Here is a 14,142-nt window from a genome sequence, read left to right on the forward strand (position 1 = left end):
CATAAAAATATGCTGATCCATGATATTGAGCAAGCAAAAACCCAACACTAGTATTCCAAAATTTTATTTAGAGACTAGATAGAAAAGAAAATTAACAACCTGCCCCCCCCGCAAAAGCCCGATCTGTTCTCCAAACTCATAATATGTACAGCTTTTCCTAGCCAGTTTTTCTAGCAATGCTTTAGCCAAGTCTAAGCCAAAAAACATCTAAACACAACAATAACTATATAATTAGTCCTACAGAAGTCAATGAATGTATAAAATTAAAACTGTTCAGACCTGATCCTAAAGATATACTTTTAGCCGATCTAAACAGAAATCTGAGATCAACACACAGAACATGAGTAAAATTTACTAGTCTGTCAGATGCAAGATGATTCTGGAAAAGAAAAAAAGTCTCAAACACGACAGAAACACCTGCATATGGTGATTCCAGGAGGCAGAAGTTTTCCATGTCCACAAAACACTCAGTCACCTTATAATTCAAATCCTGTGATGGTTAAAATTTATATTGAATAATAACAGCATTTAAAAAACCCTCAGTTTAATTATATTTCACACAGCAATTATTAATTCACTTGACAGGCCAATGGTACTGAAGAATACAGGCAGGCCAATGTTCTTACTTAGTGTAATGCTCCAAAACCACCTTATGACCACGTCCTACCAACTATTCTTCTGTTATACAAATATCCCGTCTATCTTTTTCTATCGCAAACAGAAAGCCAAGTCTCCCTCCTTGAGTAAAGTCTTATAAAGAGAAAATTATGAGATTTGCATTGTATCTGACAGAGTTCCAAGAGTGATATCAGCAACACAGGCAAGACTACGGCTTTACTAACGTGTCACCTTCTCCCACAAGTAAGGACAGTAGACTTCAAACACCTTTAACTTCACGATCAACCATGGTAAACGATGGGCATTATTTGTACCACAGCATTCAAGGAACAGGAGACAGAATAAAAATTTTAAGAAACGAAGTTCTGTTGCACAAAGATATTCCAAATGCTGAAATATCAAAATAATTTAAAGGAATCAGCCAGTAAATGTATGCACTTCCCTATCTCCCTAAGGAGGAGGAAGGAAAGTTAAATCCAAGCTGCCAAGCATTTAAGATTAACCATAAAGCAAAGATGCATGCACAAAATATAGTGAAATTTGTCTCAAAAAACCACATCAAAACCAAAAAAACCCCAACCAAACAAAAAAAAACCCTAAGTCAGACTATAAAAGTCTAATATCTTAAGCTCCTATGTGCAGGAGTCGCCCACCTTCTACCAGGAATGGAGATTCCAGCATAGCATAGAAAGAAAAGCATGAATCCAAAACTAAGAACAGGTCAGCTTGCCAAAGCAGTCCAACTCTTCATCTACACTATGCTCACCATGGACTCCTGGCATTCTGCGGTCAAATTCCAGAGCCCTGCAATGTTACTATATAGCTTTAATACATGCAGTGGAGGGAATCTCTCACCTACTGCAGATGAACAACAGCAGGGCTGCAGAATTAGAGCCACAGAAACTCAAAGTTAAGTAGAAAAACCCTCCAAATCTCTCAGTTGGAGTATTGTTATTGTTCATGACTGTGGCTCAACAAGTAATTCCTCAGCAGTGGCATAAGTTCATTAGCTCCCATCCTATTTTATGTTATACTAGCACAGTTTGCATGGCCATACCATGAAAAAGTGCTAGTTTAGTCCTCAGGAGAATGTTCCAAGCCTGTACATCTCCCATTCAGGTATGTTTGTAATGCTACGAAAACTGTATTTTCGCATTATCATTAGTCTTGCCATCTTCTTTACTGGGAATAATTAAATGCAGATGCTCAGAAATTTTATTAAAAAGAAACATTGACGAGCTAACACTAAACTTGAATTATCCACATCTGAAAACATCATCCTTCATTTTACTACTCTGTCAGTACCAAGCTTCCAAAGACCTTGAAGAGCTGCTAACAACTTACAAGTGTTTGAACAAAACAGTTCAGAAAATAAACGCACTTGTATTATATTTTCCTCCTTCCTTGTTTTAGCAATCCTGCTTTGAGAAGTAAAAAGGTAACAAAAACCATGGAAATGGTATATAGTAGTTTACTAGCAAACTGAAGCTGCCAGTTTCAGTTGTGATATTTCAGTAGTGAGTATCTACATAATCTAAGAATATGATTGGTCTTTAGTGTAATCACTAAGAATACCCCTGTTTTCTATCTTGTTTTAATCTTCAAAAGAGTCACGTACTATATAAATGACATGATCATTCCAAGTCTGGGGAAAATGGATTCATGAGTCAGCAGGTATTCAAAGGTACTATTTGAATTTACTGATCTTAAGCTGAAATCTATAAGCCCAATATTAAAGTGACAAATGATATATGTAAAAAAAAGAAAAATTAAGAAAATAGTATGTTTAAAAGTCTACTAAAGCTTAAGGCTCCTTGCCCAGTTTGTTGAGAAACTAAGAAAGGAAATAAGAGATCTGGCTTTCATTACTAACCACAGAAATGGCACTTAGCAGGAACAAACCAATTTCATTGTTTATGTAGCAACGCTTTCTTCAGTCAGAAAAACAAAATTAACTGAGGCTTCTAGGAGAAGCCAGAGAATACATTTCACAGAGAGACTGAAATATCACTGGAGATGCTCAAAACTCAACTGGACAAGGCCCCGAGCAACCTACTCTAACTGGACCTGTTCTGAGCAAGAGACTATCCTAGATGACCTACGAAGATCTCTTACAACCTATATAGTTACAAGATATAAAACTGTAGTTTGTTTGTATTACAGGAGTATAATCATCTTAGCACTGTTTGGGTATTTCAAATATCAGTTCCTTATGATGGTAAAGAGGAAAACTAAACATGCATCAAAAAAGCCAAGTATGCCTAAATACATATCTGCTTCCTATACAGGGTCTTAATTCTGCCAGCATTGAATTTTGATGGCAGCATTAATGAAACACAAATCTTCATTTGGAGCTTTCAAATACAAAGTTATGGCAGGGAAAAAAAAAAAAAAAGAACAAAAAAACCCCCACAAAAATCCCCCCTGAAATCCACCTGAAAAAAAAACCAATGTGTATGCTGTGTCCACACTACAGTGTGTTTTAAGCACCTTGCTCCTACACTATTATCTGGTATAGGGGAAAAAAACCCCACAAGACTAAGCCAGAAACTGAAAGCTACATTTGGTGGAAAACAGATTATTCAATAATTTTTTTCCCATAGATGCTGATCACAAGTCCTTTGCATAAGCTACCTAAGCACTTTCCATTACAATTGTTTCAGAAACCTGGTTCTCTTTCTACTGATTCATCCTGATTTTCAGGAACCTCAGGAGAAAGGAACTCTTAAGCTTGCCAAGTTTACATCAAAAGGGATGTCCTCTAGCATTCCCCTCAAACTCTACACATCCTACTTGCAGGTTCAGAGATCAAATCTTAATGTTAATGCATGACTAGTGTTGTTAAACATAGAAATGTTTTAAAATTTTCCTTTGAAAAAGGAAAAAATAAGCCTGGTTAATTAAGTAACTAATATCAGAATTCTTAATATTTACTTAGGTTGCAAAATTAAGCATTGAACAATTAAAACATGTCCAAATGTAGAATGACTGTGCATACTGATATAAACAGCAAGCACTTCAGCTGCAAAATAGACAAAAAATTTTTAGAATTTACTGGCAAAGGATGTTCAAGAATTACAGCAAAAATAATTTTTGCATGTAACTATGTATTTCACATACAAATATATGTTTGCTCTCCAACATTAAGAGCTATGGTGAAGGACTACACAGAACAAACTGACCACCTATCAGCTCTTATGCACAATAAGGAAACTCTGATATACCTGTCAGACACCTATAGCTTTCAGGAAACTAAATTGACCAATGTACTTTCCTTGTCACAAGGGAAGTTAAATACATTTAAAGTCTATTGTTAAAAGTTTATGTAGTAATATTTAAATTGATTTTTATCTGTTTAAGTAAAATAGAAGCATAGTCTGTCTTCATCTAATCCTTGTGGTTGCTATATATTTTAATTGACATATCAAAATGACATAGAATAGATAAAAACTCAGAACTGGTTCATAAGCCCCATAAGCATTTGTTATGGACTCACAAACAGCAGGATTCACACTCTGCAGCACAGTCGTCCCACAAATGGGAAGCAACTTTTTTAACAGAAGACAGAGACACAACTTTTTATGAAGTTAACGCCTGAGCATTTAACAACGATGTTGTTTTACTTTCAAAAAATATTAGGCATTTGTAGAAAATAAGATTTCATATACAAGTATTTAATGCCATGTAAAAGATCGTCCTCCAAATATATATTTTTTTTTAATACGACATTGTCAGAGTTGAAATTTAATTCCAAATCACCTGGAATATTAACGGTAAAACCTATATCTAGAAAAGCTCCTTCAAACCAATGAAACTTTCAGAAGAGTATAAGCCTTTTTAATCTGAGCATGGAGTCAATGTGCAGAAAGAGCATATCATTTAAAGTTTCTACAGAAGCAAAAGATCATTTTAAGAAATAAGCTTTTTTTGTGTCCCTGCTCAGAAGGACTTACTTTAGAAACTGTATGAATTTTCACATTTAAATAAACTTAAATAATGTTACCAGAACTTTATCTTCACTTCATGATGTCTCACACACACTTTGCATTTTCAGCACTTTGCATTTTCAGCAATGTTATACGTGGAGCTAGTTCTACTTCTGTGTTTCCAGTGCTGCTTCCTATTTATCTCAGGCACAATTTTGCGGGCACTTCACTTCCACATACTTCTCTATGTATTCTCTTCTTTAATGTATTGTATTTAATTAATAACTCATAAGTGAATATGCTGACACTTCAAAACAGATTCATCCAGTCATATCACTCAATTCTTGAATTTTTGAAAATGGCAACTCAAGTCAAAGGCACAAAACAGTGCTAGGAACAGAGAATAGAAAGTTATTTCATTGCATACCCATATCTTGATACTGCATGCAGTTCCTGGCTTATCTCAAAAAAGATACAGCACAACATATACAACGAGTATATGCACACGCATGAGAATTTTTTCAGTATAAGAGGAGATCGTACAGAATAGATTTCATCAGCCTGGAATAGACAACTGAGGACACAATCTATTTTCATTATTTTCAGTAAAAATATGGGGCTGCAAAGGAAGTTATCAGTTAACAGGTTAAAAAGATCATTATTAGCTTTTAATAGAGAATCCTGGGCTAGATACACTTTTGTATCAATACAGTTATGCCAATTTATATATTAGAAAAATATTTTTCTAATATATAGTAGATATATCATTTTCTATTTTTTTTCTAATTATATTGTATATAATCCTACATATAACCATGACCAGAGTGACTGCACATCAACAAGGACCAGCACCCCTTCCCAAGCACCTACTACACCAGGGAATATAGTGGGAGACAGCAGCAAAGATAAAAAGAACCCTTTGCAAGTGATGTGACAGTAGTTTGACAGTAAGGGCAAGAAAAGTTTCTGAAACTGAAAGGAGAAAGAGCACTGATACAGAGTTGCAGCTTTTATGCTGTCACAAAATTGCAACACGCATGGATGAGAAACTCAGGACTTCTGAGTTCAGAAAAAGTATAGAGGAGGTGTTTCCTTGCCACCAATATGACCACTGTTTAAAAGCTAGAGAGAGATGAAAAAACCTTCCAGGAAAATTAATTACTTTGGCCAGCTCAACAGCTTCCAGTGCATGTTCAATCATTTATTCAGTCTTCTAATACATGCAATGTCTCCTTATATGCTACTAAGTGAAACACAGGGTCCTGGACTGTGCTAATGTGAGTGACCATGTTTCTCACAACAATGCACCATAAAATATTTTAGTACAGGGCTGCTCCATATCACAGAGAAGCTAACCATCTTTTCGCATTCCTTCTCAGTTTCATACTCCTCTGCTTGTGTTTCTTCTTCAAGCTGTTTAAAAGAAAGAAAAACACTCCCAAGACTGTAGGCGGCTACAAGCAGCTTTTACTTTTTTTTAAACTGGGTGTTTGACAGAGCACAGAATAGCTTCTATTTTTGTGAAAGAGATATTACAAAGAGATATTACAAAGTGGTGTTTGGGTTCTAAATCCAACAACTGAAGAGCTAGGGAATACCTGCTTTACGGTTACCCATGTCACTAATTTTAGTTACATACTTAGTCTGTGTGGTTAAAGTGACAAACGAAGAAACTGTACACGACCACATAATTAAAGTTGCTCATCAAGCACAAAGGGAAGGTTGTACAGGCAACCAGAAACTGTATTTTACAGATTCTGAGTTTTTGGCTTTTCAAACTAAACAGCACTACTAAAGAAAAAGTCCTTTTTAAAAAAATACACTCTTATTACTTTAGGGACTTAAACAAAAAAAGTATCCCATCAGATCGAACCAGAGTTCTTCCACGTGAAACACGTTTCTGTAACTGGAACAGACCAACAGTTGTCTCTCATAGACTTCTACTACTGGGGAGGAAGGACTGAGATCCAGCACACTGGCTTTGAAATCAAGGTAGCCTTGAGGAACCCTCTATTCTGGCCCATCTTCATTGAACCTAGTCTCCTAGTCTACACTGGATGCGTCTACATTGAACATGTCTAAATTGGCAGTTCCGTTCAAATAATTCTTGTTTTTCTTGTAAGTCGTCTCCACTTGCCACATGTTGGTTCAGATACACGAGGTTTTTCCTGAAATTTGCACTCATCAAAAACTAAACCAGAAGCTCTGACCTAAAGGTTGGAACAACTGGGGAGCATGCCAGTGCTGACCTGCTGCGCACCAATACAGGGATGACACCAACAGATGAATTCAGCGAATTCCTCACCATGTTACCACATGAGAAGGATCCAGGCATTTCCAACGCAAGACAGCACACTGCTCCAACTCTTCAATACATGTGTTCAGTTATTTTAGCATAGCATGATTAAAACAAAAAATAAAAGAACACACCACCAAGAGAAGGGAATCATTTACTCCTCAGATTGGCATATGAAAGGGCAAATTGGCACAGCAATTGGCTACACAGTCAAAAGGACATTACTACATGTCAAGGATTATCTTCCTCTCCACTTCTGAAGGCATCTTGTCACCACAAATCTTTTGCAGTTTGAAATGGTAAGCAGCAAATCCCACAGGAAGCTTATCTGTTTCCCTAAACAACTTGGCACTTTAATATTTAGTCTAGACTATAATTCTTAAAACAGCTTACTACCAGGAAGAGTGAAACATGTTTTCCTGACAAGTCAGCAAGATTTATTAAGCTTGTGTATGATAGCACAGGGCATCTTCCTCCCACTTAAATTGGCCATTGTTTATTGGTTTAATTCTGCCAATTTCTTTTTTGTTTTTGAATTTTTTAAATTCCAAGTTTCAGTTTCAAATTATTTTAACTCTTTCACAGAAAAGTAATATAAGGGAAAGTAATCACAATTCATAAATGAAGCAAAGTCTGGGTTTGTTAAGGATTACCTCAAATGCACACAAAACTCCTAAGTAAAGCTTCTTATGTTAGTCTCTGTATGCTCAGTTATATACATCCAAGGCCTTTGCCCTGAAGAGCTTAGAATCTAAATAGACATGAGGCAGAGACCTCAACAACCAATCAATTGTAACCAGTGTTTACTATATGACATCTTTTGTGTGGACAAAATTGCTTGACACTGGATAAACTAAGCAGAAACATTTTTAAAGTAAGCTAGACTGCTGGAAGCCAACACTGGAAACCAAGGCAAGTGAAGTAAGAGTGAAGCAGAAAAAACCCTGAAGAAAATGGGTAAACTAACAGTCCATGAGCACAGACTAAATGGGGTCTAGCAACAACTACAGCATGTTCTCTTGAGACACGAAGGCCACTGCTGTAGCAACTTCAGCATCTGTTCATATTTGCTGGTGCCTCCCGCTGACTCTGTCCTACTCATGCCAGACCTCATGGCAGCATTTAAGAATGGCTGTAGCCACTTTTATTAGCTTAAAAATAAGTATGTAATATCACTCATTACTGCATGTAATGATTTGAAGTGAACTCTTCCACAAATGTTTTAGTTCTAGGTCAGTCTTTAGTATGTCAAGTTCTTGTCTACTACATACTGGTTCCACCTATTGAAACAGTGGTAAAGTGACAAACTGAAGTAGATGTTTGTTTTGATACACAGATGGTCAGGGATTTGTTCATTGTGCAGTTACATCTGCTGGTCAGCAGCCTATGAACAGGCCTGAGATGAAGGGTTTCTTCAAGCTTTCTAACTACAAAAGTCTCTTCTGAGAAATCATACATTGACACTTGGGAACACATTAGTGATAATCGTCTGTCAAGCAAAAAAATATTTTCGTTCTGCAACAGAGAATAAGACTTTTTTTTTCCCTCACCTGAAGTGCTATACCTTCTCTAGATCTGTGAGACCTGGTAGCAGATTCTCCTAGCAAGCAGCAAACATGAAGAATGATGAAAATCAGACCGTTGGACAGCCACAGAAAAGCAGAGAATTCAGAAGTCTCTCCACGCTGTCATGTAGAACTTTTACCACAAAAGAGATCTAGTAAGTACCTTTGCATTTTCTGTGGAATTCTAGCCTTCAATCCTGATTCAGTTACCGTTTTCCTAAGGACACGTTTCAGCATTAAATGACAGCCTTGCCCGTAAAATGAATATATACTTTTGAATCAGCTCCAACAAAGCTTCACAAGTCAAATGAGAAGTTACTTTTCACAAACAAAAAATCTGAAAAAGCAAAGGCTAGTCCATTTTTCTCATTGCACAAGGTTTTGCAATACAATTCGTGATCTAAATACATTTGCCCCCTCCTCAAGTAGTAAGTAACAAAGCAGAAATACGTATCACAAGAAGTTCTTTAAATCTATCAAAAGCAGAAATATCTCGGAGATTAAATCTTTTTGATACTCCAAGGCACAAAAATAGTCAACGTGATGGCAAATTTAGTTTTGACGGATGGAGAATACAAAAAGTCAAAAAAATTACACATTGCACGTTTCTTGCAGGTCAGTATTTCACATAAGCCTGTAACATGGAATTTTTTTTTTAAGATTAGATTAAGATACTAGTGGTATTCTTAATAATGCAATCCTTTTATGCAGACGAACTAATAATCAGTTGTTTTAACATCAACTCACTGAACTGAGACTTTCCCTAACTTGCCTATAATACCAAGTATCCTTAACAAGTACCCTTATTACTGCCCTTCAGCAAGATGGCCTCAGAGAACATACACAACTCATTTTCCCTTAGCCCAAACACTGGATAGGCTAAGAAACCCCTGTGGGGAATTTCCACAATCACTTGCTTATAAACTGTGTCACTTCCAGATTCTGCATCTGATGCATTTCTGAGCATAAACACTATCCCCTCCCCCCCCAAAAACATATAATCTGAGTTTCTCTTTTTGTTCAAATCTGAGGAAGTCATTAATGAAGAACCACATATTTTTCAACTTTTGATTTCTAGAATGTAATCTAGATTTAGGATATACATCATATATGAATGTTATTTTCTAAAGCTGAAAATTGGATTTGCTATTCAGTTGATATTCAGTTACCTGCCATCACTTTAATCAACGCTGGTACCACCAACAAAAATAACTTTAATAGACAGGAAAATATAATTGGTTTAGAAATGTGTATTATAAAGGCAGAAGAAGAATATTATAAATTAACATCCTCATGCAATTCACACTCAATATTAAGCGGTAGGTTTTGTTGTTTTTAATCCGTAATCACGAGTGACTATATACCTTATTAAGTCCAGAAATATAATGTAAAAAATCAAGAGTGTCATGCAAGTAATGCTAGCAATGGTATCTTAACCGACAAGCGTGTCTCCTCCCATCCCATCCCCTCAGCAGACACATGCAGGAATCACAATGTGGGAACTCTGCCTGTGGTGCTGAGATTGTTATTGGCCATGACAGGAGGGCTCATCCTGAAGGCATATTGGGAATACAATGGTGTTACTTCTCAGCTATACAAGAAGGTAGCAGGTGGTGAGAAAGGAGAAATTTCAAAGTTAATATATTTACAGGCAATCACTCACCTACTTATAATTGCTTGGAGGCTCCCTCAGAATTAAAAATTGGGAATCAAGTTTGTTATGACGAAGTCATAAACAAGTAAGCCTGATGGCACCACTATATTTTTCCAGAGCAAATAAATTGTTTCTTGAGCTGTGAGTCTAGTACCTTTCATATTTATTCAATTCATGTTTTAAGAACTGCTCACAAAAAAGGGGGGAAATTGCTAAAGGCATAGGTTGACTTAGTTCAGCATAGCAATACAGCACAGGAACCTATCTTTAAAAAAGCAAAACAGAAAACACAGAACTCTTCAGCTAAGCAGACAGTGATTACATTGATGTGATATACTCAATTACTTAACTGCCAGGGGGCCTAATGTTGCTCACGCAGCAAGAAGCAAAATTACACACGTTAATAAAATGCTTGGAATATTCAATATACCTCTTGATACACCTCTTGATATCTCATGACCTACGATGTTTTTTTCCAGAAGTTTATTTAACAGCAGCACAAGATCTGTTTGAACAGCCAGAAGACAAATTCAGGGAAATAATAAAATCAGGGTTTTTTTGCCAAAGAGCTGCAATGACAGAGAAGCAAAATTACACACGTTAATAAAACGCTTGGAATATTCAATATACCTCTTGATACACCTCTTGATATCTCATGACCTACGATGTTTTTTTCCAGAAGTTTATTTAACAGCAGCACAAGATCTGTTTGAACAGCCAGAAGACAAATTCAGGGAAATAATAAAATCAGGGTTTTTTTGCCAAAGAGCTGCAATGACAATTCACAGTTAAAAAAAGATATGACAAACATAAGGTCAGAGCTAAACAGCCAGATATCGTCATTATGCTTTTAGCTCAGCAAAAACTTTTGTCACATAATTTAAGATGCCCAAAACGTGCTACAGTATTTGCAAGTTATGTACTGGCAAGCCATTATATAAGTTAGATGTAAAATATGGCCAGACCTTAAACAAAAAATCCCAGGGTACTTTTGATAAGTTGACAGCAGTTGTACTTTAATGTATATATATCTGAACCTTATTGAGAACTGTAGTGGTTTTACTTCAATCCTAGAAATAACTTTCTGTTGCTGATTTTATTGACTTTAAGGCAGAATATTCTGGATTTACAGTGACACTGTAGATCCTACTGCATAAGGGTTTGTGATACGGAAAAGAAATTGTTTACATCCAGATTTGTTAGAGGCTGGTTTTTTAAATATTTGTTTCAAGTACCACAGAACCGAATTTCAGAGAGTCACTGACTTAGAACAGAAAGTGAAACAGCAAAAATTTGTGACCCAACCCCCCCATCTCCCATTTTGGCCTCAGTCTAAATCTATAACCTTATTCATGGGTATATTGTAATGCGAAACAGTGATAACTCCTACAAAAATGCCAACAAGTAAATGACCGTAGCCTCTGAGGCAGTTCTGATCCTCCATCAACCTCTATGCCATACTGATACTCTGTAAAAGATGTCCGCGATTCACCAGCAGAATACCATTTACCCACTTATCAAAAAAATTCTACAGATTAAGTCAAAAAAAGACTACAAATCTTTTGTTTACAAGCATATTTTGAAAGACATCTAAAATTTGTATTTCACAGCATTAATTCGCAAATCAGTGCTACATTAAATCAGGATTGTTACGAGATGGTACTTGCATAGACCCACATCAACTACTTAAGCAATTTTTTTCACAGCAGCAAGCAATATGGCTATTTTTTCCAGAGACTGCCCTTAAACATTTTCACACGATCTTTCATGATGAAAATCCAATCCTGATGGTAGTGACTGGGCTCTACTACATCCTAAAAGATAAAGGCAAGATCACTGCAGACAGCTTTTACTCAAATATGTTGAGATTCAAAATAAAACAACAACAAAAAAACCCCAAAATGCAATTAGTAATAATTAGAAGCAAACACAAAATATGGATCCTTCCAAAATATGCACCTGCCTCAGGATACAGAAAAGGTCTTTTTAATAATAGATTGTCTATATACAATGCTTCATTTTTAATGCTTTAGTTATGGAATATTTATACACAGAAGTGACCTACTATGTTGCTGAATACAGTTTTATGCTACTACAAGGAAAAAGAGCTATTATATCATGGAACCTGTTTTTATTTTAATCTTATGCTTCCATTATGAAATAACTAACACACTTTTACCTATCCCTATTCTGCATCACACATAGGGATGCATTACATGTGTCAGGAAAAAAAAAAAAAATCTAATAACCCACAAATCATTAGCAGGCTTGCTACTGGATATAGAAATTGGATTTTAAAATCAGTCCTTCACAAATTCTACACCCTATATCACAGAAGAATTAGTACATCATTATTTAACCCTCTGCACAAATGCAGCCCACAATGAAGAGCAACAGAATGAGTATTTGATAGACCAGGAGTAGAGGATTGTCAGAGATAGATAAGGTACCACAATGGGCAGTCTCATATTCAAAACAATAAGCCAGCTATTCATAACCCATGAGGAAAGAAAAGCCCCAAAACAAAAAAAACCCCATGGAATTAATTCACTCAAACAACAATTTCGGAAAGCCACTACTACTTGTGAACAAAAGATGCTAGACATCTCATTAATATTTTGTTCTAGCACATTACTCAAAATGATCCATTTTCAGCAGCTACTCCAGCAGCAAATAAATCCAGAAGTACATCACAGGTGAGCCAAAAATATAATAGAACCTCCGTGGAAAATGTAGTTTTGTTTTCTAGGAACTGCATAGAAAAACGTCTCCAAGTTTACTTCACCTAAAAGCCTGGGTAAACCACCCAGGCTCACACTCATGATATCTAAGCCTTTACCAACACGGTGAATACATTAAGCTCTGACAAGCACTCTGCTAGATGCGCACACAACCCTCTCACCCGCACTTGTAAAAGCCTGCTGAGAAGAAGGACCTACTGGAATACCCCAGGTAGTAAATCTTCACTGCAAGGGATTTGACACCCTTGAAAGTATAAACCAACCACAGCATGGAGCTCTTATTCGCCAGAGCGCGAACTAAATAGCTCCCCTCATCTTCCAGGCACCGTGTGCATGCACACGAATTGCAAGTCCTCATCCTTATGACACGTATAGACAGACACACAGAACACAACGCCTAAAATACCCCAGGTAGTAAATCTTCACTGCAAGGGATTTGACACCCTTGAAAGTATAAACCAACCACAGCATGGAGCTCTTATTCGCCAGAGCGCGAACTAAATAGCTCCCCTCATCTTCCAGGCACCGTGTGCATGCACACGAATTGCAAGTCCTCATCCTTATGACACGTATAGACAGACACACAGAACACAACGCCTAATTCCCTGTGAATGCCCGCCCCTCCTTGCACGCACACAGAAAGCACACGCTTTCCCTCACTGCACAAGCACACGCAGACGAGAACCTCTCTCCTCACCGCACGCAGGCAGCCCCGCTCCCCCCGCAGCAGGGGCGCAGGCACACAGAGAGCGCCGGCGCCCCTCCCCATCGCAGACACACACACGGAGCACAATAACCCTCCCACTGCACACACGCACTCAGCACAACACCCCGCTGTGTGCACACACGGACGGGGTTTAGCGGGAGCCCCTCGTCCCGCAGAGCCCTGCCTTTGCACAGAGACAGCGGCAGCACTCTGCGCAGGCGCATGTTGCTGGGGTACCCTCGCCCCTTGCACTCCTCAGGCACACCGCAGGCGCACCCCTGCCTTTGCACGCACACAGTAGAAACACGGTCTTCCCGGTGCACAGCCCGCCACCACATACCCACAGAGCAGGAACGCTCTCCCCGTAAGCACACACAGCAGAAGCAACCCCCCATGCACGCAGAGGGGGAGAACCCCACTACTGCACACCCCAGATCCTCCAGCCCGCCCGTCCCACTGCATGCAGGGGGAGCCCCCTCATTGTCGTCGTCCCCCCAAACGTGGAGCCTCCCCATTATCCCCCATTGCCCTCACTCAGCGAGGGCCCCTACTCTTCCCCACTGCCATCACAGCAGCCCACACACACACTCCAAGACTCCCACTGCCACCACAGCGGGGACTCCTTAGTGCTTCTCC

The 14,142-nt window shown here is 38.0% G+C and overlaps 1 protein-coding gene across 1 annotated transcript in view; it reads right to left on the reverse strand.

The window, feature by feature from the left end:
• Positions 1–13,158, reverse strand: part of LOC104069943 (leucine-rich repeat and calponin homology domain-containing protein 2-like) — a gene marked incomplete at its 3' end in the record, with an annotated part of 35,554 nt that extends 22,396 nt beyond the window's left edge. Inside the window, exon 1 of the mRNA XM_009580675.1 lies at positions 12,999–13,158. Within this exon, the coding sequence (XP_009578970.1) occupies positions 12,999–13,158 (160 nt within the window). The remainder of the gene's footprint in view (positions 1–12,998) is intronic.
• Positions 13,159–14,142: the final 984 nt, after the last annotated feature.

This window comes from Fulmarus glacialis, unplaced genomic scaffold, assembly GCF_000690835.1.
Source record: "Fulmarus glacialis isolate BGI_N327 unplaced genomic scaffold, ASM69083v1 scaffold16466, whole genome shotgun sequence".
Taxonomy (NCBI): Eukaryota; Metazoa; Chordata; class Aves; order Procellariiformes; family Procellariidae; genus Fulmarus; species Fulmarus glacialis.